This window comes from Eumetopias jubatus, unplaced genomic scaffold (genome assembly GCF_037043125.1).
Source record: "Eumetopias jubatus isolate StellerSeaLion01/CBP00866 unplaced genomic scaffold, mEumJub1_p1.0 scaffold_7, whole genome shotgun sequence".
NCBI lineage: Eukaryota > Metazoa > Chordata > Mammalia > Carnivora > Otariidae > Eumetopias > Eumetopias jubatus.
This window is the reverse complement of record NW_028274813.1, coordinates 122292472-122317858: the sequence shown is the minus strand read 5'-3', so window position 1 is coordinate 122317858 and position 25387 is coordinate 122292472. Positions and strand designations below refer to the sequence as shown.

General features: G+C 41.5%; 1 protein-coding gene across 1 annotated transcript in view; it reads right to left on the bottom strand.

The window, feature by feature from the left end:
* Positions 1 to 25387, bottom strand: part of IQGAP1 (IQ motif containing GTPase activating protein 1) — a 101582-nt gene that overhangs the window by 63904 nt on the left and 12291 nt on the right. Inside the window, exons 3-4 of the mRNA XM_028122080.2 lie at positions 5110 to 5266; positions 3205 to 3282 (exon numbers count right to left, since the gene is read on the bottom strand). Coding sequence (XP_027977881.1) covers positions 3205 to 3282; positions 5110 to 5266 — 235 coding nt within the window. The remainder of the gene's footprint in view (positions 1 to 3204; positions 3283 to 5109; positions 5267 to 25387) is intronic.

Genomic DNA, 25387 nt, shown 5'->3' with positions numbered 1-25387 from the left:
CACCGTGTGCCTGTTAGAGCCCGAACTGCCCCCTCGAGAGATGGAATGTACCAGAATCGTCTTTTTTGGTAATTTTTCAAACTCTGCATGCTCAAATTCCAAGATGGAGATGCCATCATCTCCTGAAAGGTAAAGATCACAGTCGCATTGAGCCACCCTTCCCGAAAACAGTACAGAATACATTTTAGAAAGTAAAAGAAAAATATGGTTGGGTAGGGTAGGATGCAATCAGATTATGAGGACCTCGAAAGTCAGACAAGTTTTGAACTTGATATGCAGGCCCCAGAGAAGTCCTAGCTCTGGAGCCAAGGATAAAAACAGAGCTCAGGAAGATCTGACTGGAGACAGGACACAGGGTACATTGAATTGTGGAGAAACTGAAACTAAGGAGGTAGTGTGATAACCTCTTTCAATAGATAAAAGAAACATTTCAAATACATGAGGAGGGCTTAGGGCATAACTACATTTAGGAGTTCAAGGTAACCTCAAGAGTCTGAGACGGGATGACTGGGGAAGTGAGCAGAGGCTACCATTTAGTATAGAGGAAGGGAGGTTCACTTGGGGGAAAAGGAAGGTTTACTTTCAGATAGGAGGAATTCTAGCTAATAGAAAACTATCCAAGAACAGTCCAGCAGCCATGCGAAGACAATGTGTTTATCTTATAGCAGTCTTCAAAATAACTGAAACCATGAGAACAAAAATGTAGTTAAATAAGAACTGCATCTTAAGGAACCCCCACCACTAGGATTATGGGAGGTAGAACACTTGAGGAAGATGGAGGAGTAGTTGAGCAGATTGAAAACGATTTAAAAATCAAAGTCAAGGGGTGTGTGGCTGGCTCAGTCGGGAGAGCATGTGACTCTTGATCTTTGGGTTGTGAGTTTGAGCCCCACACTGGGTGTAGAGATTACTTAAAAAAATAAAATCTTGGGCGCCTGGGTGGCTCAGTCATTAAGCGTCTGCCTTTGGCTCAGGTCATGATCCCAGGGTCCTGGGATCGAGTCCCACATCGGGCTCCCTGCTCAGCGGGAAGCCTGCTTCTCCCTCTCCCACTCCCCTGCTTGTGTTCCTGCTCTGTCTCTCTCTGTCAAATAAATAAATAAAATCTTTAAAAAAAATAAATTAAATAAATTAAATTAAATAAAATCTTAAAAAAAAAGTCAAAGTCAAAATCACAAAATATTTCCTGGAAGAGGTGACCAACAGGACCAATTATAATAAAAAGACAAAAGGGAGAAGAACCAAAAACTTACCACATTAAGTTTCTATAATTAGCCTATATGTACCATATTAAAATATTAGGGAAGACATCCCTGTGAACACTATATTTGTATGGTCAATTATATATCCTACATTATATTATGGGTAACAATTTTTAGGCTAAGTATCTTTAGTCCACAGTACTCAAGTCTTCTGGACCTAAATCATGTAGGGTGGACATTTCAAGGCTGATAACCATGATAGCCCTATTGTCCCTGAAAGCCTTTAGGGGAAGTCTATGTTTGTTGCAGCTGTGGTCCAGGATAATATACTACCATTAGTAAACAAGAAAAGTAGTAAAATTAAATCATTAAAAAAAAACATTTTGAAGTAACAACACTACTAGTAATAGCACATATTAACAAAGCTCTTAGTACCATTTAAAAGAGGTTAAATCATCATTGCCCATCAGGCTTACTACGTAAGAAACAGGTACAATAAGATACAGGTGCACAGAAAGGCCAAGTAGGTGTAAGAACTTGACACACTGCATTTCCTGACATGTCTGGGCCTAATTCTCAAACCTACCAGTGTGAGGAAGAGAGCTTCAGCACTTTGCTCTGAAAAAAAGAGGACAAAGGCTAGTCTTCTGCAGACTTGGCTCTGGATTTAACTCAATTCAAAACAAAGAACTGCAAAACTGAGCTCGGCACTTATGCTAAATACCAAATGTTCACCTCCCAGTGATTCTAGCCATTTTCTGATCCTCCCCAACTCACTTTTTTCAATCTTTCTTTGGTTACAAAAATGCAGACTCTACAGGAAATTATAAAATAAAAAAAAAAAATCTGCCCCTTAATCCCATCACACAAAAATGAAAACTATTATCTCCTTACAGACTTTTCCCAAGAATACTCACTTTTACATAAAAATAGCGCTCTCATCTTAGCCAGAACACAAACTCTTATAAACCTTAGCCTGTTTGGGTTCCCCCCCCCCCCACTTAACCCCTCACAAACAACTTCATTTGTCAATACAGATTAGTATCACCCTTTCTAATGGCCGTACTAGTGTTCGACTGGCTGCAGCACAGTTAATGCCCCCACTGAAGGAACATGTGGTTGCTATCAATTTCTTCTATTCGAAGCAATGCTGAAATTTTCGGGCTTGTCTGATTTGGGGGGCGGGATAAATTCCTAGAGGTAGAATTCCTAAGTCAAAGGATATGGAAAACAAACAAGATGCCCACGCCTCTAGGAGTTGACAATATAGCATGGCCTTGAGGGTTCAGGATAGAACCGGGCCGGGGTCGCGGGGGGGGGGGGGGGGTTGGGCTGCAGAGGCTAGAGATGGCAGTTTCACTAAGAGTGGTGCTAAATAAAATAAACTCCTAAGCAGAACACTGGAGGATACACACTCACTCCAAACCCACTTAACTGTACTCATGCAGGTTCTGCATACCAATTGTACCTCAAGAAAGACATTTTAAAGAACAGAGACTACAGCCGTCACCAAAACAAGATATGAGAAGTAACTGCCATCATATTGCCTCTACAATTTGAAACATAAAAATATAGCCCATCATGCTCTCTTACAGATAGAGGAGTATTCTGCAGCTGGAAAATGACACTTTTAAAATATTTCCTAAAGTCAAATTTTAATTAACAACTTTGTGAATAAATAAAATAAAAACACTGACTTGTATACTTTAAAAAGGTGGATTTCATGGCATGTGAATTTTAATGTAAGTCTACAATTTGATGTAGTAAAAGTCAATGACATCATAGGGAATTTCTCTAGGGTGAGGTGAAGCAGGGAAAAAGAGAAAGAACAAAACTATTCCCTAAAACAAACAGAAGAAAGAGATCCTTTAGTACTTAAAAAAAAAAAGAGAGAAGAAAATCATCAAAGATTCAGTTGAGAATAATTTTACAGGCAGAATGAGAACTATGTGCCAAAATAGAGCCTAATCTAAGCAAGAACTCTGAATATCACGTAGGTTACCTTAGGCAATCCAATCTCATCCATGGCATTCAACCACTGAATCACATTATCAGTATGTCTGAAGTGCAGGCCAGTTGCCTAGAACAAATAAGAGACAATTAGGCACTGTTGGCAATACTGAAGCAAATACTAAAGACTCTCTTTGCAAAAGGTTCCTTACAAGACTTTGCAAGGTCCCCTTAAACTGAAGGTCTATAGCATTATGTTCACATTCCAATCCTAAAAAGCTCCCTTCACTTGAGAACCATCTGGAGAATCTTCCTGTATAATGTGCTCTACAGAACACGGTCTTTGGAATTCAATTATCCTGGATTCAATCCCTGGCTTGGCCATCTACTGGTGACACTGAGCAAGTCGCTTCACCTCTTTGAGCTTCGTCATCTCGAACACCTACTCTACATGTTTGTTGTAAAGATGAAATGGGAAAATGTATGTAAAACACTCAGGGTAGTATCTGGCATGTAGAAAATACAAACTGACATATACCATTAAATATAGTAATCAGGGTTTTCATACTACACACACAAATATCCCCCTCTAAACCTCTAGGTCTGTTATTTTACAGAAAGATTTACTCTCCGGAGGGGAAGAGGGGCAGGACTAATGTTTCTATTGCCACACAGTCTCGACTCCTGTTTTAAATGTGTTGTTGCTCGGGGCACGTGGGTGGCTCAGTCAGCTGAGCATCTGACTCTAGGTTCTGGCTCAGATCATGACCCAGGGTCATGGGATCCAGCCCTGCACTGGGCTCCGTGCTCAGTTGGGAGTCTGCTTAAGATTCTCTCCCTCTGCCCTTCCCCCTGCTCATGCTAGCTCTCTCTCTCTAAAAATAAATAAATCTTTTTAAATGAATGAATGAATGGCTTGCTGCTCTGTCCCATATTGTACAGCGCTCCACAGAACAGCTCCAGAATTCTCTTCAGAAAAGGAAAGTTTCGGGGCACCTGGGTGGCTCAGTCGTTAAGCACCTGCCTTCGGCTCAGGTCATGATCCCAGGGTCCTGGGATCAAGTCCTGCATTGGGCTCCCTGTTCAGCGGGAAGCCGGCTTCTCCTGCTCCCACTCCCCCTGCTTGTGTTCCCTTTCTCCCTGTGTCTCTCTGTCAAATAAATAAATAAAATCTTTAAAAAAATAAAATAAAAAAAGAAAGAAAAGTTTCTCTTTGGGATGTTAATTTTGGTGGAGGACCTACATCTTCCTGGTTGTCCTTTGACTATAAACATAAAACTTAAAAACCTCTTTTGATTCTGTCTTCATCCTTAGGTCATTCCAAGTTCTGGCCCAACTCCTACAGTCAACACGCTCACATCTACTCTTGGTTTTACAAGCTTCCACTATCTTTTACGCTCATCCTTTTCCAAATAGCTGCTCACAGGAAAGCTCCCCCACAACAGATTCTGGTCCTTGTCAACATCCCAACTTCATTTTTCTTTTTAAGGGCCCTGGGCCACAAGAATCAAAGCCTCTCACTTACCTCAATTTCCTGAAATTGGATTGCTTTCCCAATTTACCTCGAATTTTAGTATCACAGAGGGACCTTTTTTCCCCACTAAAGTTGCATTGCTACTGCTTTCAATTTGCCAACGCATCTCAGTGCTTGGTTAAAATTAAAGTTGTAATTTCCCCCTAGTTACTTCCTCTACCTTCTAAGAAATAAAACAAAATCATCAAGGACCGTGAAGACTTCTAGACATACACCATCATAAGTATTGTATCCAAAATGCAGACAGCCACCTTTTACTACTATACTTGACTCTGCACTACCTTCTCCACTCTACCACGTGTTTTATTTTGATGAACAAACACACTCATACATATTTCTCAATAACTCTGGTACAGGATAAAGTCCACTAACCTTCTCTTTTAAGTTTATGGAAATTTAAGCCCCAAGCAAGGAAGGCCTCACCTTGTATCTGGTCTGCTCTCGATCGTAAATTTTCTTCAAGGACACCACTTTAGGTGAGAAGAAGTTTCCCAGTTTGGCGAGGTAGACCCCATTCCTCAGCCCCTCCTCCAGCTCTGTGGTGGGAGGCAGGTCTTCACCAAGGCATGCTTCCATCCACCTGCACAAAAGCAGAGAGGACAGAAGAGAGGGAAGGTCAGATCCCCTCCTTAAGAGATTTTGAGCCTCGTTTCTATTCTCCTTGCAGGAGTTTAAGTTCCACGTAAGCGAACTTTTAAGACCCAATTTCACACACACCCTTGTCCTGACCCAGTCACATCTCAGAAGTGGGGAACTTAGGAAAACTCCTGAGTGTCAAGGCCACCTTCTTCTCTACCCTGCTTTCCTCCCCTGCGGCGGCAGAACCAGCTGGCTCCCCACCCCCACCTGCCCAGAAACCCTGGGCCCTAACCCTAAGTTACTCCTGCAGAGAACCCCTAAGAAAAGCCATGTGTAGCTGAAGCCAGCACTTCAAACTGTTCAAAAATGTAAATGTATGTTCTCTTCCAGTTTCAGAATCCACAGAGAATTTCTAGGTTCAGATTTTAAGGCTGTTTGGGGATTACATGAATAGTCAATTATCTCAGCTAAAACAGGGAAGGAAATGCCAATGGAAGCAGTAAGAATGAATGGGTGTTTTTCAGAGGTGGGGGAGGAGGTTGTAAAGGGGAAAAGAAAACTGTATTTTCCCCAGAACAGAGACCCAAGATAAAACAACACACATCTGCGTATATTTTCTACCAACAGAAATTTAGGTAACTAAAAATCATTTAAGGCGATTTTTTTAAATTTGAGAGAGAGCAAGAGCGGGGGGTGGGGGGGCAGACTCCCTGCTGAGCAGAGAGCCTGATGCGGGGCTCGAACCCAGGACCCTGGGATCATGACCTGAGCTGAAAGCAGATGCTTAACTTAATGAGCCACCCAGGCACCCCGTATGCATTTTTATGTAATTCTTGTATTTATAAATTTCTTGAGGATATACAGCAGACCTTGGATTTATGATATTTCTAGAAATTGTTACTTTTATAATTCAGAATAGATTTTCTTGTATTAATTCTAACTTTCCAAACTGAGATTACTGCTCAGAATTTTTACAACACAGTATAAGGAAAAGGAACAACTTCCCTGTGTTTCTCAAGTTGTATAAATAGTCATAGTATGTATTTAAATAAATACTGGCCGGGTGTATGCATGGGCCAGAGAATTTTCTGATTGTTCCCTATACCCGATGATAGTAAGTTTTTACCTCTGGCTTTTCTTTCAGGTCATAGAACTTAAATGATCACGGAGCGGGGGGGGGACAACAAATGAGTTTTCCAGAAGAGTTGCCATAGTAGTTAAATTAGAAACCAAATGGTAAGAGCTATAAAATCCAAACCTCTGCAAGAGCCCAAAGACCAGAAGGGCAATGTGGAAAGGAATGTAGGTCGTCGGTATGGAAAACAGTTGTAGTCCAAGGATATATCTTCTATAATCAGCCCTCCAATATTTTATTGCTAAAAAGGATATGGCAAACAGCTCCTGGAAACCCCAGCTCTCAGGGGACAGTCTAACTTGTGTTCTCATTAACAGAAACAAACCTAGAACAACTGCAGTCTAAGCCAAAAACAGCCCTTTACCATGTAATGAGGAAAAAAATTACTTATTTTCTCCTCAAAATAAGGTAAACATATAGGGAAGACTGTGGATAAACAGCACAGTGCACGCTTTTGCCTTGAATCAGAGCTAGTTACCAAAGGCATTTCGGTTCTCCTCTGAGATCATTACATCAAAATCAAAGTAAAAGGAGGGACCATGGGGTGACATCTCCCACAAGCCTTTATCCACGCCTTCTCTAGGCAAACTGCTGTAAAACAGTCCTAACAGCTAGACTTAGAAGTTTTGTATAGTGGAATAAAATACCTTGCCATCACAGAAATGTCAGGCCAGAAGAAGAGCCAATTGTGATCTGATGAAAAGGGGTAAGGGAGAGCTAGAATAAATAGGCAAAATACAGAAGTGTCTTTCAGCTGCCCCAAACCCCAAAACTGCCCTCCAAATTACCACACACGGGGTGGTGACCTCTGTCTCACAACAGAGTATCACCTGGTTCGTTTTTAAGAATAAGTTAAAAAAAAATAAAACAAAATAAGTTAAATCAGGACCAAATTGCTTTGAAAAATTAAGAGTACTAAGTAGGGTGCTATGTTACTCTAATTTTTAATATTAGCAGAAGTCTAGATTCTACTATAATCCCAAGAAGATACAACAAACCCTCCTTTCTGTCCGCTACAGCCCATCTGAGATTCCCCCTCTGACACTAAACCACAGAATCACAAGATGATAGCCAGGAACTTAAAGCACTTCTAGGGCAAATCCCTTTGGTGTTGTTTTTTTTTTTTTAATAATAATATGTATTCATTAGAGAAAATTATTAGACACTTCTCAATATTTTATGAATATTTTCCATGTTATTATATAATTTCTGAAGACTAAGTTACACAAAAATTCTACCAAGTGCTTAACTGGTCACCTATGTTGGACTCATGTCACTTCCAAATAGTTTCAACTATTAAGTAACACCGCAAGGAACATCTCTGTGCACAATGTTCTGCTGTATTTAGAATTAATTCCTAAGGAAAGGACCTTAGAAGTCTAACTCCAAAATAAAAAAATTATAAACATTAAAGAAACTTTTTTTGTTCAAAAGTTTACCCAAAGGCGATACCTACTTGTACAACTCCCTCATTTTACAAGTACAAGGTCTATCTATCCTAGGTCAACTACCAGCGAGTGGCAAAGGCAGAATAACAGGACCCTGATTCCCGGTTAAGAATCCTCTTCACTAGACCACTGCTGCTCTTACCACGTCACTCCAAAAACCTAACAGGGCTGAGCCCCACAGGGTGGAATAAACAAGGCCAAGTGTCAGATATCCCATACAGGAAAAAGTCTAGTATCTCTCCACATTCTGTCCACTAAACAGGGTTTTAAGTATTTTAGTTTAACTTTAAGTCCACACTGATTTTCAACTCAGACACAAAACTTCCTTATAAAACATAAGCATTTAATTTAGCTTTATAAATATGTATTTTTTTAAGATTTTATTTCTAAGTATTCTTTATAACCAATGTAGGGCTGAAACTTACAACCCCGAGATCAAGTCACATGCTCTCCACCAAGTGAGCCAGCCAGGTGTCCCTTGCTTTATAAATACATTTTTAAATAAATCTATGCACAGATCCCTACCTTACACCATTCACAAAAATCAACTCAAAATGGATTACACTTGAAGGGAAAGATGTGGGGAAAAGAGAACTAGTGTGCACTACTGGTGGGAGTGTAAACTGGCGTAGGAGAAGGAGAAATGTGGAGGCTCCTTAAAAAATTAAAAATAGGACTGCATATGATCCAACAATCCCAATTCTGGGTGTACAGTCAGATGAAATGAAAGCAGGCTGTCAAAGAGATATCTGCACTCCCATGTTCACTGCAGCATTATTCACAGTCGTCAAGACAAGGAAACAAGAGGGCGCCTGGGTGGCTCAGTCGGTTAAGCAACTGCCTTCGGCTCAGGTCATGATCCCGGAGTCCTGGGATCGAGTCCCACATCGGGCTCCCCTCAGCGGGGAGCCTGCTTCTCCCTCTGACCTTCTCCCCTCTCATGGTGTTTCTCTCTCTCTCTCTCTCAAATAAATAAATTAAAAAAAAAAAAAAAGACAAGGAAACAAGAGAAGTGCCCAACCACAGATGAATGGATACAGAAGATGTGACGCGCACACACTGGCCTAGCATTCAGCCATGAGAAAGAAGGAAATCTTGCCATCTGTGACAACAGAGATGAACCCGTGGGCATTATACTGGGTATAATGCTTATATATAATATATAGCTGCTTATATATAAAATCTAAAAAAAAAAAAATCTCATAGAAACACAGTCGAAAAGTAGTTGCCATGGGGTAAGGGGTAAAGGAGAGGTTGGCAAAAGGGTACACATTTTCAGCTGTAAGAGGATAAGGTCTGGGGCAATGGGTGACTCAGATGGTTAAGCGTCTGCCTTCGGCTCAGGTCATGATCCCAGGGTCCTGGGACTGAGTCCCACATCAGGCTCCCTGCTCAGTGGGGAGCCCACTTCTCCCTCTGCCTCTGCTGCTCCCCCTGCTTGTGCTCCCTGGCTCTATCTATCAAATAAATAAATAAAATCTTAAAAAAAAAAAGAGGGTAAGGTCTGAGGCTCTAATGTAAAACATGACTGTTGTTGATCACCATGTTTGTGTAACTGAAATTTGCCAAGAGAGTAAGAACTTGAATGTTCTCAAAAAACAAAACAAAACCTAAACCTTTCATAACGTATACATATAACAAATTACCACAATGTACACTTTATTTTTTTTGTACACTTTAAATACCCTACAATTTTATATGTTAATTATACCACAATAAAGCTAAAATTAAAAAGTAAATAAACCTAGGGCGCCTGGCTGGCTCAGTTGGTTAAGCATCTGCCTTCGGCTCAGGTCATGATCCCAGGGTCCTGGGATCGAGCCCCGCGTCGGGCTCCCTGCTCGGCGGGAAGCCTGCTTCTCCCTCTCCCACTCCCCCTGCTTGTGGTCCCTCTCTGGCTGTCTTTCTCTCTGTCAGATAAATAAAAAAAATCTTAAAATAAAAAAAAAATTGTTTAAAGTTCTAAGACTATCACACCACATGGTAACGTCAGCACACACTACCTGTGATCAGGACTCTCAGCTGTGGCCACAAATAAAACTCAGTAACAAGAACTCTTACATGTCTTCTATCTCTCACAGAGTTTTGAAGAAAATGGAGAGTAGCGTTCTTAGTCCCTCCTCTCACAACAAGGGAAATAAACTTCCAACATTTTTCTCCTCCTCAAGTTAACACGTTAGAACTGCTTTAGCAAATCTAAGTCACATGAAAATTATCTAAAAAATTTAAAAAGTGGCTTCAGATCTAAAACACAACTACTAAACATGAAAACAGCAGTATCTAAATAGTTTGTTTTCAGGACTCCTGGGTGGCTCAGTTAAGTGTCCAACTCTTGATTTCGACTCAGGTCATGATTTTAGAGTTGGGCGAGCAAGCCCCGTGCTGGGCTCCAGGCCCAGCTTAAGATTCTCTCTCTCTCCCTCCCCCATCTATCTCTCCCTCTTAAAAAAATAAAATAAAAATATATAGCTCATTTTCAATATAAATAACATGAAAAAAGAATCTAACACCACATGGCTGATATAAAGCTAAATACTTTGAATGCACTATCCCACTTGATCCTTGCAAAAACCTCATTACGTGGTATTATTGTTTTTATTTTAGGGATAAGGAAACCATGGGCTCCCAAAAGTGACCCATCCAAGATTACCCAGCGGGTAAGTGGCTGAGCTCACACCTGAACCCAAGTTGGTGTGATTCTAAAACCCAAACTGTTACAATCTACTGTCTCCTTTAATAACAATAGCTACCACCTCTGAACACTAACAAAACCTCAAGTTCTGAAGCTGTACTTCCCGAAGCACCCTGCACCACAGTACACAACCTCACCAACAGACTTTCCTGTATCAAGCACCAAGAGAGAAGCACATTGAACACTGGTGACACTGACACAATTAGTGTGGAAAATGAGTGCTTATATAAAAGTCTGTTTTTAATATAAATACATCACAATTCTTATAAATAATTCTTATCTACCTCTCACATTTAGCCTATTTCTATGGAGCTTTGTTTTACACATTTTAAATCAACTCTTTTTAATTTTAAAGATTTTATTTAGAGAGAGAGAGCACGAGAGCGTAAGTGGGGAGGAGAGGGAGAAGCAGGCTCCCCACTGAGCAGGGAGCCTGACCCGGAGCTTAGTTCCAGGAGACCTGGGGTTTAATTCCAGGACCCCAGGATCATGACCTGAGTGGAAGGCAGACAATTAACTGAGCCACCCACGCGCCCCTTAAATCAATTTTTTTTTTTAAAAGATTTTATTTATGTATTTGACAGAGACACAGCGAGAGAGGGAACACAAGCGGGGCAGTGGGAGAGGGAGAAGCGCAGGCTTCCCACAGAGCAGGGAGCCCGATGTGGGGCTCGTCCTGGGATCACGACCTGAGCCGAAGGCAGACGCCCAACGACTGAGCCACCCAGGCACCCCTTAAATCAACTTTCAAAAAAACACCTATCCACTCTGACAGCTACACATCCATTCAGGACACATTTCTCTCTCTCTCTTTTTAAGATCTGTTTATTTTATTTTTTATTTTTTTTAAGATTTTATTTATTTACTTGACAGAGAGAGCACAAGCAGGGGGAGTGGCAGGCAGAGGGAGAGGGAGAGGGAGAGGGAGAGGGAGAAGCAGGCTCTCCACTGAGCAGGGAGCCTGACATGGGGCTCGATTCCAGGACCCTGGAATCATGACCTGAGCCAAATGCAGATGCTTAACTGACTGAGCCAACCAGGTGCCCCTAAGATTTATTTATTTTAGAGAGAGAGAAAGCGTGGTGGGGGCAGACAGAGAGGGAGAGAGACAATCAAGCAGACTCCTGGGTGAGCTCAGAGCCCAATGCAGAGCTGGATCCTAGGACCCTGAGATCATGACCTGAGCCCAGATCAAGAGTCTGCCACTTAAACCAACTGAGCCACCCAGATGCCCCAGGACACATTTCTAATGGACTACACCATGCAACAGTTATCAGCAGCATGAAATGTGCTAAATGCCTGTTCCCACCTTCAAGGAGATCACCCCCTAGGAACAGAGATGTTTAAACAACTAGCTACAACAGGGGATGATATGTGAACTAGGCTTTGTAAGATAAACTGTTATTTGAAGAGGTGAAAAAATGGGAAAAGGAGAGATTTGAGATAAAGCATAAATGAAGGGCAAAAAGGCACAAAAACAGGAGCACCTGGCTGGTTCAGTTAGTAGAGAATATGACTCTTGATGTCAGGGTTGAAAGTTCAAGGCCCCTGCTGGGTGTAGAAATAACTTTTTTAAAAAAAGAATTAAAAAAAAAAGGTATGACAACAAATGGTGTATTTGGGGGATGATCATGAGTCACTGCAGTAGAGAGTAGGTAGAGATGTATCTGGAGCATTAGAATTTTAATTCTCAGGCAGTGGGAACCACCCAAGTTTTTGAACAGAAGAGTGGGTTGGTCAGAGGAATCCTGTAAGGTCTTTGACTAGGGCAATGGTAGGAAGAGAAAGAAAACTGATGAGTAATTACAAGGGAAAAACTGACCCTACTTGACAATTGGTTAGAGAGCTGGCAGTAAGGGCTACAAGGGGCAGCAGACAAGGCCTTCCAGACAACTGGGAAAAGGGGGGGGCGGGCAGGGAGGCAAAGTTAGCTCCTGACTTCACATCTTCCTACTGACATTGAACACCAAATGGATTAGAGGGGAGCCTGGCTGGTTTGGTCAGTGGAGCACGCAACTCTTGATCTCAAGAGTCATGTGTTCAAGCCCCACATTGGGGGAAGAGTTTACTTTAAAAAACTTAGGGGGTTCCTGGGTGGCTCAGCTGGTTGAGCGTCTGCCTTCAGCTCAGGGCATGATGCCGGGGTCCTGGGATTGAGCCCCCATTGGGCTCCCTGCTCTGCGGGCAGCCTGCTTCTCCCTCTGCCTCTGGCTGCCACTCCCCGCTTGTGCTCTCTCTCTCTCTCTCTCTCACTCTCGCTCTACCTCAAATAAATAAATAAAATCTTTAAAAATATTTTTTAATTTAAATTTAAAAAATGGATTAGAGATTTTTTTTTAAGATTTTATTTATTTGACAGAGACACAGCGAGAGAGGGAGCACAAGCAGGGGGAGTGGGAGACGGAGAATCAGGCCTCCCACCGAGCAGGAAGCCCGACGCGGGGCTCGATCCCAAGGACCCTGGGATCATGACCTGAGCCGAAGGCAGACGCTTTTAAAAGAGTAAGATAAAAGGAGGAAAAAATACAGATGAATGGTTGTACAATCCTGAAATGGGAAAAGCCTCTTCAAACAAAATTATGGCAGGAGATATAAAGAAAGAGGGAGGGGAGCCTGGGTGGCTAAGTCAGTTAAGGGACGGACTGTGGATCTCAGCTCAGGGTCCTGAGTTTAAGCCCTGTGGCCCTGTGCTGGGCTCTACAAAAAAAAGGAAATAAATTGGCTACATAAAAAGCACTTATACTTCCATAGGACAATTAAAATACTTTAAAGAAAAGATAAACTAGAGGGAAAATTTGCAACACATAACAAGAAATTAATAATCTCCTAATCTTTATATGTATATATACATTTTAAATGCTTGAAATAAAATGACAAGTATTTCCCTAGAAAAATCTAGAAACATAAACAGGCAACTCACAAAAGAAGTAAATGGCCATAATTATAGGAAAAACTCTTAATCTCACTACTAATCAAAGAAATGCAAATTAAAGTAACAATAACACCATTATTTGGCTACCAGACTGGCAAAGATAAAAAGGAACAAGACCAACTTACTATTGTCCAATATGTGGGGAAACCCCACATCCTCACACTGTTCCAGAAGAAAATCTGGCAACATGTACCATGTTTAGTAAACTTTCAGAAACTTCTATAAAAGGCAAAATGTTGCTTTATTTTAAAAGATGATGTGGTGACTTGTGGCCCGGATGACTAAATGAAAGGATGCCAGTCAACGAGGCGGGGGCCACCAGCAGAAGCAGGCCAGAATGACAAATTCATGCTGGAACCGCGTTCAGCTGGAAACATGAACGGGACATCAGGTGGTGACACCCTGTAGGCAGTGGAAACACAAGTCTGGAAAACTCAGGAGACAGACCCGGCTGGAGACCCAGGTGTGAAAAGTGGCACCATGGGGGTGGGTGAGCTCACCAGAGAAACAGACGGTAGAACAAAATAAAATATGGCCAAGGAGCGCCTGGCCGGCTCAGTCGGAGGGGCATGTGACTCTTGATCTCGGGGTCATAAGTGCGAGCCCCACACTGGGTGCAGAGGTGACTTATATAAATAAATAAATAACAAAAAAATGGTCAAGACTGTGCCTCAGAGAACACCAACACTTAAGTGCTGTGTATTACTAAGACTAGTGACGACTATGGTAAAATGAGAGCCATGAGAGAATCACATGATGGTAAGCAAGGAAGGAAAACTTTTCAGGAAGCTGGGAGAGGTTGCCAACTTCGCTGCTGCAGAGGTGGATGGCAAAGGAAAAAGGGCGCAGCAAACATGGAAGAAGGCCATCTGTGACCCCCCCCAAGGGGGAATCTTAGTGGAGTGGTGAGCAGGGGGAGGGAGATACAACTAGACAAGCAAGTAGAAGTGGGGAACTAGAAACAGCCAAAGTAGACTTCCTTTGGAGGAAGTTCAAGAAGGGAAGAGAAATTGGAGGAATGGAGAAAGGGTTTGGTCTGAGGTGGTGGCATGTCCTGGGAAGGCACCTCTCTCTTTTTATGACTCAGGAAGAGGCACTTAATTCCAGGCTGCAAGAAAGCAGCAAGTGCTGAGGAGACTGAAGAGACAAGAAATAAAGAGCCAAGGAAGAAGGCAACATTCTAAAGAACACAGGGGGCACTAGCTATGCAGAGGAACAGGCCCACTTCTTCCCTGAGTAATGAGGGAAGGAAATAAGAATGACAATCTAACCTCTCTGAGCTTCAGTTTCCTGTCCGTAAAAACACGGTAAGACTGTTAGGAGGATCAGCTGAGATACCGTATGCAAACATACACCAACAAGCCCTAAATAATGGGCACTGTGTACCCGTGTTCCATACACAGGAGTACGTGCATCAAAGAGCTAGATCCCAGGAATAAACCTCCTTCTAGAGCCTGACAACCAGGAACCTGTCTAATACCTGCCTACCTTGTCTTACCAATAGCGTTTGTCAAAGGGACTATATGCTTGGCCCTACCCATTCCACCAGGCAGCAAGACAAAGAAATCAGTATTCAGAGAACTCTTAGTGCGGTAAGCCCTGAAACAAGCCCAGACCTCGAGCACGCATTGGGAGAAAAGAATCAGGGTGGGAATGTGAATTAGGGGTCTGTGAGGAGGAAACGAGTTGAACGAGTTCTGCCGAGCACGTGACTTCAGTGGTTTCCCAGCTCAGTGCAATACAGAGGGGAACATACCAATGCCGGAACTGACTACTCCAAACCATCGAGATTCGGTTCCTCCAGGAGCTGCTCCTCCGGTTACCACACCCAGCTTGCACAGCAAATGCCCCCACATGCCAGGGTTACTCGCTGCCGAAAACCTCCCAAGCTGGGCAGTCTTTCCTGGCAATTAGGATTCTACTAAGACACTAACACATCTAAGCACCATCCAGGCACTGGAAACAGCCTAGTAATTTCAATCCAGTTAGTTAAAAAAAACGAGAGAGAGAAACGAATGCAGAGCATTCAATTAAGAACTCCTCACCACCTGAAGAAGGAAGGGAATTAGGGCTAGTTTCTCAGAGAAAATGGCATTTAGGTCTTGAAGGACTATGTGTGGGGTGAGGAGGGTGCGGAGGTGTTCAGGGGGGCAAACATGTCAGGCCAAGGGAAGAGAATGCGCAGACCCTCTGAAGGATTTCAAACAGGAATGAAATGATCGGGGCACCTGGGTGGCTCAGTCAGTTGAGCGTCCGACTCCTGAGCTCAGCTCAGGTCTTGAGCTCAAGACTGTGAGTTCAAGCCCTGTACTGGGCTCCACACTGGGGATGGAGCCTACCTAAAAAAAGGGGTGAGGGGGAGGATGAAATGATCGGATATAACTTGAGAGATCACTCGAAGCGGTATGAATGAGGAGGAATTGGTAAGGGGCGAGGAAGATCTAGGGAAGTAACAGCAGTAATCCAGGCAAGAAATGATAAAGGCTTGTTTTCCAAGGCATGCAAGCACATGAGAAACCTTGACAGTACCTACTTTAAAAGAAACCTGAGTATAAATTAAGCCAATCTGAACAGCTATAAGAATGAGAAACAGAAGGGAAACTTTGTTCTTCTTCTTAAGTAACTTATTTTACCTCTGTGTTTCTTGATACCTAACACAGACCCATCTCTGAGCAAATAACTTTACTCTTTGCTGAACTGGGAAAGTTGTGTCAAGTCTATGTGTCGAAATTAAATGTCTAATGGTTAACATATTTCAAGAGTCCCCGTTCGAAATTAAATGTCTAATGGTTATCATATTTCAAGAGTCCCTGTTCTTACTGGGGTGATGGAAACTACACTATGGTGACAACTGTACTATTTTGGTAAATTTACTAAAAATTATTAAGTTGTACATTAAAAAATAGGAGAACTTTATGGCATGTAAATTATTACTTCAATGAAGTTTTTTTTTTTTTTTTTAAAGTCCCTGGGCTAAAAGGATTAACTGCTCACTCCCAGAGTCTTCGGATGCAGAGCCTAGGGAAACATTACAACGTTCGATCCATCAAGCCCTCCTTCTCTACTTTACCATCTACCATAAAGCATGAAAGACCTTTTAACCTTAAATGGAAAAAAAAAAAAAATCCTCAAACTGAGTTAAACTTAGATGATACTAAATCTCAGCAGCTGCAGCCCAGTTACTGCTGGCCGTGAGCAGCGTGTGAGAAAAGAAACAGGTGAGAGTCCTCTACAAGGCAGAAGACAGGTACACATTTCTTTGCAAAAGCAAATTGAACTCATCACAGCCTACTGCTGCAGCTGCCAGAGCCCCAGGGGAACAAGGAGAGCCTATATAGCAAGTCATAGGTCAAAAATTTAATTTTTAGACCTAGTATTTAGTGAGAATAGATCAGGCGGAGGAGTTAACTGTCATACTCATTAAGGACATACTCCTTGCCCTCTGAGGCTCACAGTGTATTAGGGAAGAGAAAAGTACAAGGAATTTATAATATATTGTGAAAAGCTATAAAAAAAAGATACGGTGGTGAGGAGGGGTGGAAACACAAGAGACAAGCATCTAACTCAAACCTGGAGTAAGGGTAGGTGCTCCCTCAAGGAGGTGCTACCTGAATTTACTTTCCTAAGATAGGGAATATATATACAAAGGTCAAAATTCAGAAAGTGTGAAAAGCTGGGATGCCTGGGTGGCTCAGTTGATGAAGCATCTGCCTTCAGCTCAGGTCATGATCCCAGGGTCCTGGGATTGAGGCCCGCATCGGGCTCCCTGCTCCACGAGGAGTCTGCTTCTCCCTCTGCCTGCCGCTCCCCCTGCTTGTGCTCTTTCTCTCTCTGACAAATAATTAAAAATTTTTTTAAAAAGTATAAAAACTACCCAGTTAAAAGGAAGAAAATTTCATGAGTGAATAGACTATAGAGTGTCATATGCCACCGAGATTAAGAAAGATACATATTGGGGGCCCCTGGATGGCTCAGTAGGTTAAGCATCTGACTCTTGATTTCAGATCAGGTCCATAACCTCAGGGTCGGGAGACCGCCTTGGCCTTCTCACTGGGGCCAGCTTACGATGCTTTCTCTCACTCCCCATCCGCTGTGTGTGTGTGTGTGTGTGTGTGTGTCATAAAAAAAAGTACTGAAAATTTTCCAACAGACATAACAATTAGGTCATCAGTGACTCGAGCAAGAGAAATTTCAGTGGGGGAAAGGAGGGCGCACAAGTCACACCCACAGGAGTTAAGATAAAGTGGACACGGAGAATACAGACAAGTTTTTCCTGAAGGAAAAAAAAGAAGGGACAATAATCAGAGTAGGGCCTAGTATTAAGGGAGTAGATCTTGAATGAATGAAGATGTTTATGTACTACAGAGAAAAGATTCAGCAGGAAAAAATGTTAGTTACAGTTAAGAAAACAATACTGGAGTAAGGACCCTAGAAGACAAGAAGGCACAGGATCCAAACCACACATAGTAGAGTCTTGGGGCGCCTGGGTGGCTCAGTCGTCAAGCGTCTGCCTTCGGCTCAGGTCATGGTCCCAGGGTCCTGGGATCGAGCCCCGCATTGGGCTCCCTGCTCAGCAGGGAGTCTGCTTCTCCCTCTCCCACTCCCCCTGCTTGTGTTCCCTCTCTCGCTGTCTCTCTCTGTCAAAATGAATAAATAAAATCTTTAAAAAAAAATGAAATAGTATTAAAAAAAAAAAAAAGCATCTGCCTTCAACTCAGGTCATGATCCCAGGATCTTGGGATCAAGTCCCACATCAGGCTCACTTCCTCAAATAAATAAAATCTTAAAAAAAAAAAAGAGAGAGTCTTAGGAAGAAAGATACTTCCATCACTATGGTAAAGCTGGCATGCTAAATGAGACGGGATAAATTTGTTAGGGTTAGAAAAAAAACTTTTTTTAAAGATTTATTTATTTGACAGAGACGCAGCGAGAGAGGGAACACAAGCAGGGGGAGTGGGAGAGGGAGAGGCAGACTTCCTGCCGAGCAGGGAGCCCGATGCGGGGCTCGATCCCAGGACCCTGGGACCATGACCTGAGCCGAAGGCCGACGCTTGACGACTGAGCCACCCAGGCGCCCCAAATTATCCTAAGCTCTTATCCCCACAATACTGAAATTCTCTTAACCACCCCAACCCCCACACTCCACACAACTTTGCACCAATTCAAATGAATATTCCTGAGCATCCACTTTGTGGAAAAGCACTGTGGAAGGGGTGTTCCTGGATACCAGAAACGGGAAAAGACAGTCTCAACTCTAAAGGAACACAAAAATATGTCTATTTATGCTTTGCCTTCTCTCCCTTCTAATTTCAGCTTATCTTGCAAAACTCTGCCATAAAATAATCTTTCCCTCATCTAAACTCTCACACATTTAACTGCATCATTTCATTGGCAGCTGTAGATTGTCTTGTGACATTAGTTAGACCTTTCAGCCTTTGATGCTGAGTAACTTCTGAGATGGTGGTGCCCCATCTGTCCAATTAATCTGTAAACCCCTAAGGACAGGACTGCGTTAAGCTTTCGCCATCTTCTCTGCAGTTCTATTAGAGCGTCCTGAACAGAGCCCAGAAACGCTGTCTACCTGTTTTATTTTATACGAGGTGCTTTTCCCCACTGGTTTAGCCATGTCAGGAAAAAAAAGAGAGAGAGAGAGAGCGCACAATAGAATGTTATCAAGTCATTCAGGGGCGCCTGGGTGGCTCAGTTGGTTGAGCAGCTGCCTTCGGCTCAGGTCATGATTCCGGGGTCCTGGGATGGAGCCCCGCATCGAGCTCCCTGCTCTGCAGGGAGCCTGCTTCTCCCTCTCCCTCTGCCTGCCACTCCCTCTGCTTGTTCTCACTCTCTCAAATAAATAAAATCTTAAAAAAAAAAAAGTTCCTCATATTAAACAGATTTCCATTGCCTGGTTCTGTTTCTCTGGTACCACACATGATAAATCGAACCCCTCTTCCATTTTTTCAGGGATTTTTAAATTGATGTATGTAAAATGTTGGGGTGCCTCGGTAGCACCATCAGTTAAGCATCCGACTCTTGGTTTCAGCTCACATCGTGTGATCTCAGGGTCATGAGATTGAGCTCTGCTTCAGGCTCTGCACTCAGGGCAGTCTGCTTAAGACTCTCTCCCTCTCCCTCTGCCCCTCCCCTCTGCACACGAGTGCACACTCTCTCTCTCTCAAATAAATAAATCTTTAAAAAAATAATGTAGGCAAAATGTTAACAGTTGAATGAATTCCTATACTGGACGACTATCGCACTTCTGAGATTCTACATTTCTAGGGAAACCTTGTCTCCATATTAAATAATCTTGGTCCTTTCAATGATTCATCATACATCGTAATTTATTGATCTTTTATCATCCTGGTCAGGGTCATTCAACACGCCCTAGTCCTTGAGCAATAACCATGTCTCAACCAGTGGGCCAACATCCACTGCCTCAGGTCCTATGTTGAAAAGGATTCTGATCTATCAGCCGTGCCTGCTGTGGGTGTGAAAGAATCCCACCAAGTATCTATCATCCCTGCTCTAGACTACTGTCAAGGTCCCTCTTAAATTATGGCCAACTTCAGGTAGCCTCTGATCAATGCAGAGGACAATGGAACCACCTTTTCCTTTTGCATATACCACATTTCTATTAATGAGTTGATAAACAACACAGTTTTGTTTCATTTTGTTCAATTTTCCCACTAATGCTATTCCCGTAAATGCAAGTACTCTATCCTGTACCTCGACACTCCATTTGCAACTACACCCTGGTGTAGGATGTCACATTTTATCACTATCAAATCTCATCATTAGATCCAAGGTATTTTGAAAGCAGAACTTTCATGCAGTGTATTAACCACCCCTCCAGCAATTAAGTCAAACTCAATCAATACACATCACTGATAAGTCCCAATAAAAATGTTTTACCTGTAACACACCCTAGAGACCTTTCTTTGAATTTAAAAACCTAACAGCTCCTTTCTTGAGATAAAATTGATATAACATAAATTCACCATTTATGTTGAATTTTAAAGTATGCAATTCAGTGTTTTTTTTACTATATTCACAATGTTGTGCAACCACCATGACTATTCAATTCCAGAAAATTTTCACCACCAGAAAGCCCACACCCATTAAGCAGTCACTCCTCATCTAGCAGCTCTTTTTGAATATGATTTATTCAACTGGCTATAAATCTTAACTACCTTATAAGCTAGTCCACATTTATCCAACCTGTCACTAAAGTTTCTTGAGACATACTTGCAAATGCCTTGCTAAAACCTAGACATTACTGTGTTTCTCTGATTCACCAACCTGGTGACCCTGTCCAAGAGGAAATGATGTTAATGTGAAAGGGCTTGTCTCGGAAGTCCTGGTTGACTCCTAAGCATCACTTCTTTCCTCACTAAGTGTTCATAAGCCATCTATTTGACGCTATGCTAGGAATTCTGCCCAAGACTAATTTGCTAGACTAGAATTTGTGATACCTCCTTTTCCTTTTTAATAATTAGTACATTTGCCCTCCCCCACTTTTAAAAACCACATTCCTAAAAAAGCAAAATACAAAAAAAAAAAAAAACACACTTCTGTTCTGCCTAATGCCTTAAAGATCACTGATGACAGTTCAGCAATTATACCTACAATAATGGCTTTAATTTAAGCTAAGCCAAGAACATGAGAACTCAAAGAATAGAAACTACAGGTAAAACATGTAACAGTTGAGAACTGACCATGAACATGCCCCAAATTCGTACTTGAAATGGTCCCTCAAATCCATTATTCTGGCAAAGAACAGCATTTCCCAAACCAATATATTCTGGAACAGGGGTCCCTGGGTGGCTCAGTCGGTTAAGCATCAGACTCTTGGTTTGGGCTCAGGTCATGATCTCTGGATCGTGAGATCCAGCCAGGGAATCTGCTTGAGATTCTTCCTCTCCCTCTGCCCCTTGCCCCACTTACACTCTCCCTCTCTCCCTCTTTCTAAAATGAATAAAAAAAAAAATCTTTAAAAAAACAAAAACAAAAAAAAAGCACAACTCTGGAACACCTGTCCTAAGAAAGATGGTCTGCGAGAAGAGTCTATAGTAAACTAGGTTTAAAAAGTATTGCTTACACGATCTTCTCCCTTGGAGTGTCAGAACTTACAGTCCATGATAAAGATTTAACCCACAAGTTAAATAATCTGTTTAACTTGGCTTAATCCATGTCTGAAATTTGACCACTAAACCCTTTCTTTCTTAATGCCACAGCACTCGTTAGTAGAATACACCTCAAAAAAGAGTCATCTAGAAAGTAAGCCACACAGTTTTCAAATCCTGAATTGTACTCTCCTTTAACACAAAGAATAAATTATGGTAGTTTGGCAAGTTGATTCATCTCTTCACAGTATGTATGCCTACGCTGTTAATCTAAAACCTGTTTTCTCAATGCCAACTTCATCACACACTATTAATCTTTTTTAATGGCACAATACAACTTGCTTGAAAGTACTCTGGAAAATAGCTAATTTCTCTAAAATGATCTTTTTACGTTTCAGAAATCAACAGTTGAACCTGCCTTGTTCTGAAAAAAAAAAAAAAAGTTTAAGATCTCAATTCATAGACTAGAAGGCATGGCAAACCCCAGAGCATATTTCACAAGAGAGTCAAGTTGATGCTCAGTATTTATTATCCAAACATCATCTAGAGAAAATAAATAAAGCAGGATCTCTACCTCACTCCTCACACCAAAAAAAATTCAAAATGGATCAAAGGGTTACATGTTAAAAGTCTTTACATTGTAAAAATACTAGAAGCAAGCACAGGGGAATGTTATTGTATATTATTAGTATAAATAAGGACTCTAAAAGCCTAAAAGCTAAAAATAAAAAACATTTATAAAATAAAAAATGTTTTAAAATTCTAAATTATTTTTTAAAATAATAAAAGTCTGAATTATTTTTAAAACCTTAAAGTCAAAAGTTAAAGGGCAAACTGGATGGATTACTTACTACACATATGGCATCCAAAGAGTCAATTCCCTCAATATATAAAGAGCTCTTACAAATCAGTAAGAAAAGCCAATAAGTCGGGGCGCCTGGGTGGCTCAGTCGGGTAAGCGTCTGCCTTCGGCTCAGGTCATGATCCTTGAATCCCAGGATTGAGCCTGCATCGATCGGCCTCCCTGCTCGGCAGAGTCTACTTCTCCCTCTGCCCCTCAACCCACTTGTGCTCACTCTCTCGCACTCTCTCTCTCAAATAAATAAATAAAATCTTAAAAAAAAAAAGAAAGAAAAGCCAATGACTCAACAGAAAAATGAGCAAAGGATTTTACTAAAACAGCTGACAGAAAAGGAAATACAAATGGTTTTTAAACATATATAAAGATGCTCAGGGATGCCTGGCTGGTTCTGTTGGTAGAGCACGTGACTCTTTATCTCATGGTTTTAACACAATGGGTGTGGAGCCTACCTAAAATAGTAATAATAATTTTTTAAAAAGATGCTCAGCTTCACTCAAAATTAGATAATATGAAAATGAAACTACAATGAAATACCATTTTCACCTACAAAATTCGCAAATATTCAATAAAACTATAATCCAGGTTGGTAAAATTATGGGTAAAGCAGCCCTCTCCTCTATTGAGGATAGAACAACCCCCACACAGAGAAAGTTGACAATATTTATCAAAACTAAATATACACATTCCCTTTGACTCTGAAATTCCACTTTTAGAAATTTATCCTACAAGAATACTCACAAGTGCAAGATGGCAAACATACAAAGTTGCTAACTACAACACTATTTATAATAGCAAAGCTGGGGAGAAATGTGCACTGGTAGGTTAAATCTATACACTGAAGAACTGTGCAACTGCGAAGACAAAGATGAGGCACTCTAATGTATTCGCATGGAATAAGCCACAAGATGCAAAGCAGAATGTATAGTGCACTATCACTTCTAAACAAGGAAATAAAAGTAACCTGTATCTGTATGTACTGAATATTGAAGCACACATATTCATAACAGTGGTTCCATCTGGGGAAAAACACAGACTTTTTTTTTCACTATATACCCTAGCATAGCCTCTAAGTATCAGGTTCATGTATTATCTATTTTTTTTAATGATTAAGAAAAAAGTTTTAGTTAAAAAACTAAAATCTGGGGCACCTGGGTGGCTCAGTCGTTAAATGTCTGTCTTCAGCTGAGGTCATGATCCCAGGGTCCTGGGATTGAGCCCCGTATCAGGCTCCCTGCTCCAAGGGGAACCTGCTTCTCCCTCTCCCACTCCCCCCTGCTTCTGCTCTGTCTCTCTGTCAAATAAATAAATAAAATCTTTAAATAAAATAAAATAAAAATGAAAAACTAAAATCTGCCTAAAAATATTTTTGTGAGAATTCTCAAGTTTTTTTAAAGGAAAACCCTCAAAGTCAAATCACTGCTTAGCACTACCAATTCAATCAATGATTAAGGAACACTGTCCAGGGCGCCTGGGTGGCTCAGTTGGTTAAGCAACTGCCTTCGGCTCAGGTCATGATCCTGAGTCCCGGGATTGAGTCCCGCATCAGGCTCCCTGCTTGGCGGGGAGTCTGCTTCTCCCTCTGACCCTCCCCTCTCTCATTCTCTCTCAAATAAATGGATAAATAATTTTTAAAAAATAAAAAAAAATGTTTAAAAAAAAAAGAAACACTGTCCAAACTAATGACCTAACAGTATGTTTTCAGGGCAGAAAAACATTTTGTTACAATCGTCCTGTAAGTAATAAGTAAATTTTATTTCCTTTTAGCTGTTCTAAAGGTCATCTGATCTGCATATGTTATTTGTTTTTTTGTTTTTATTTGACAGAGAGAGAGAGAGAGAGAGAGAGAGAGAGCGCGCGCACCCACAAGCAGGGGGAGTAGCAGGCAGAGGGAGAGGGAGAAGCAGGCTCCCCGCTGAGCAGGGAGCCCGATGCGGGGGCTCAGAGCTAAAGGCAGCCGCTCAACCGACTGAGCCACCCAGGCGCCCCTGCATATGTTATTTGAATGAAATGATTGGCTATACTGTGAGGCTTTTTCTATTTAAATTATTTTTATATCATTTTTCTACTGTGATCATAGGTTTTTCCTCCTTTTCAATTTTTCCTTTTCTAATTTTGCCTCATTCCCTCCTTTTATACTTCAGTTCCTTCTGCTTCAGTTTTTAGGAACACTAATCCGATTCAGGAAAATATTTTGATTTTTATGTGGCCGATTAATGATCCCTAGAAATAGATGGATATTTTCTACCTTATGGAGAAATATCCATCATAATAATAGTATTTTCCTTCCACTAAAAAAGTCTCATAATTTTGCCTAAAGCCAGCATCTTCTCAGTCACCAAACATCTGCCCCAACAGAAGCCAAGCCCTGGACTGGTAGCTGCCTCTCCAATGTTCCTTCTGCTTTTCGTTATGATTTCCAATGAGTCAAGAGGAAGGTATTTTGAGTAAAGAAGAAATAGAGGCCTTTAGACAGGACTTTCCTCCACCCACAACACCAAAAAATACAGCTCTTGCCAAACGATCCAAGGCAATTTCCAATCCAATTTGCCACTCCTGTCTGCATGAGGTCATTATTTAAAAAATAAGCAATTGGGAAGAAGAAATGCCTTTCTGAGCTGAATCAAAAGCAGATACCAGGTTATGAAAAAGAAAACCAACTGGGAACTCTCTGGCCTCCCCAGAGTCCCTGTATTTTACTATATCATCCCTACTGCATCCATTTCCACTTCCCAGGGAAAGTCTTAGTGAGCAGGAGTTAGGTCAGAAAAGTTAAACATACACATTTATCACAGACCAGTATCATGTTTCTAGACACCTATAAAAATCACAACTTAGATTTTATGTTTATCCTATTTGTTTTTTTTAGATTTTATTTTTTAAGTCATCTCTATACCCAACATGGGGCTCAAATCTACAACCCTGAGAGATCAAGA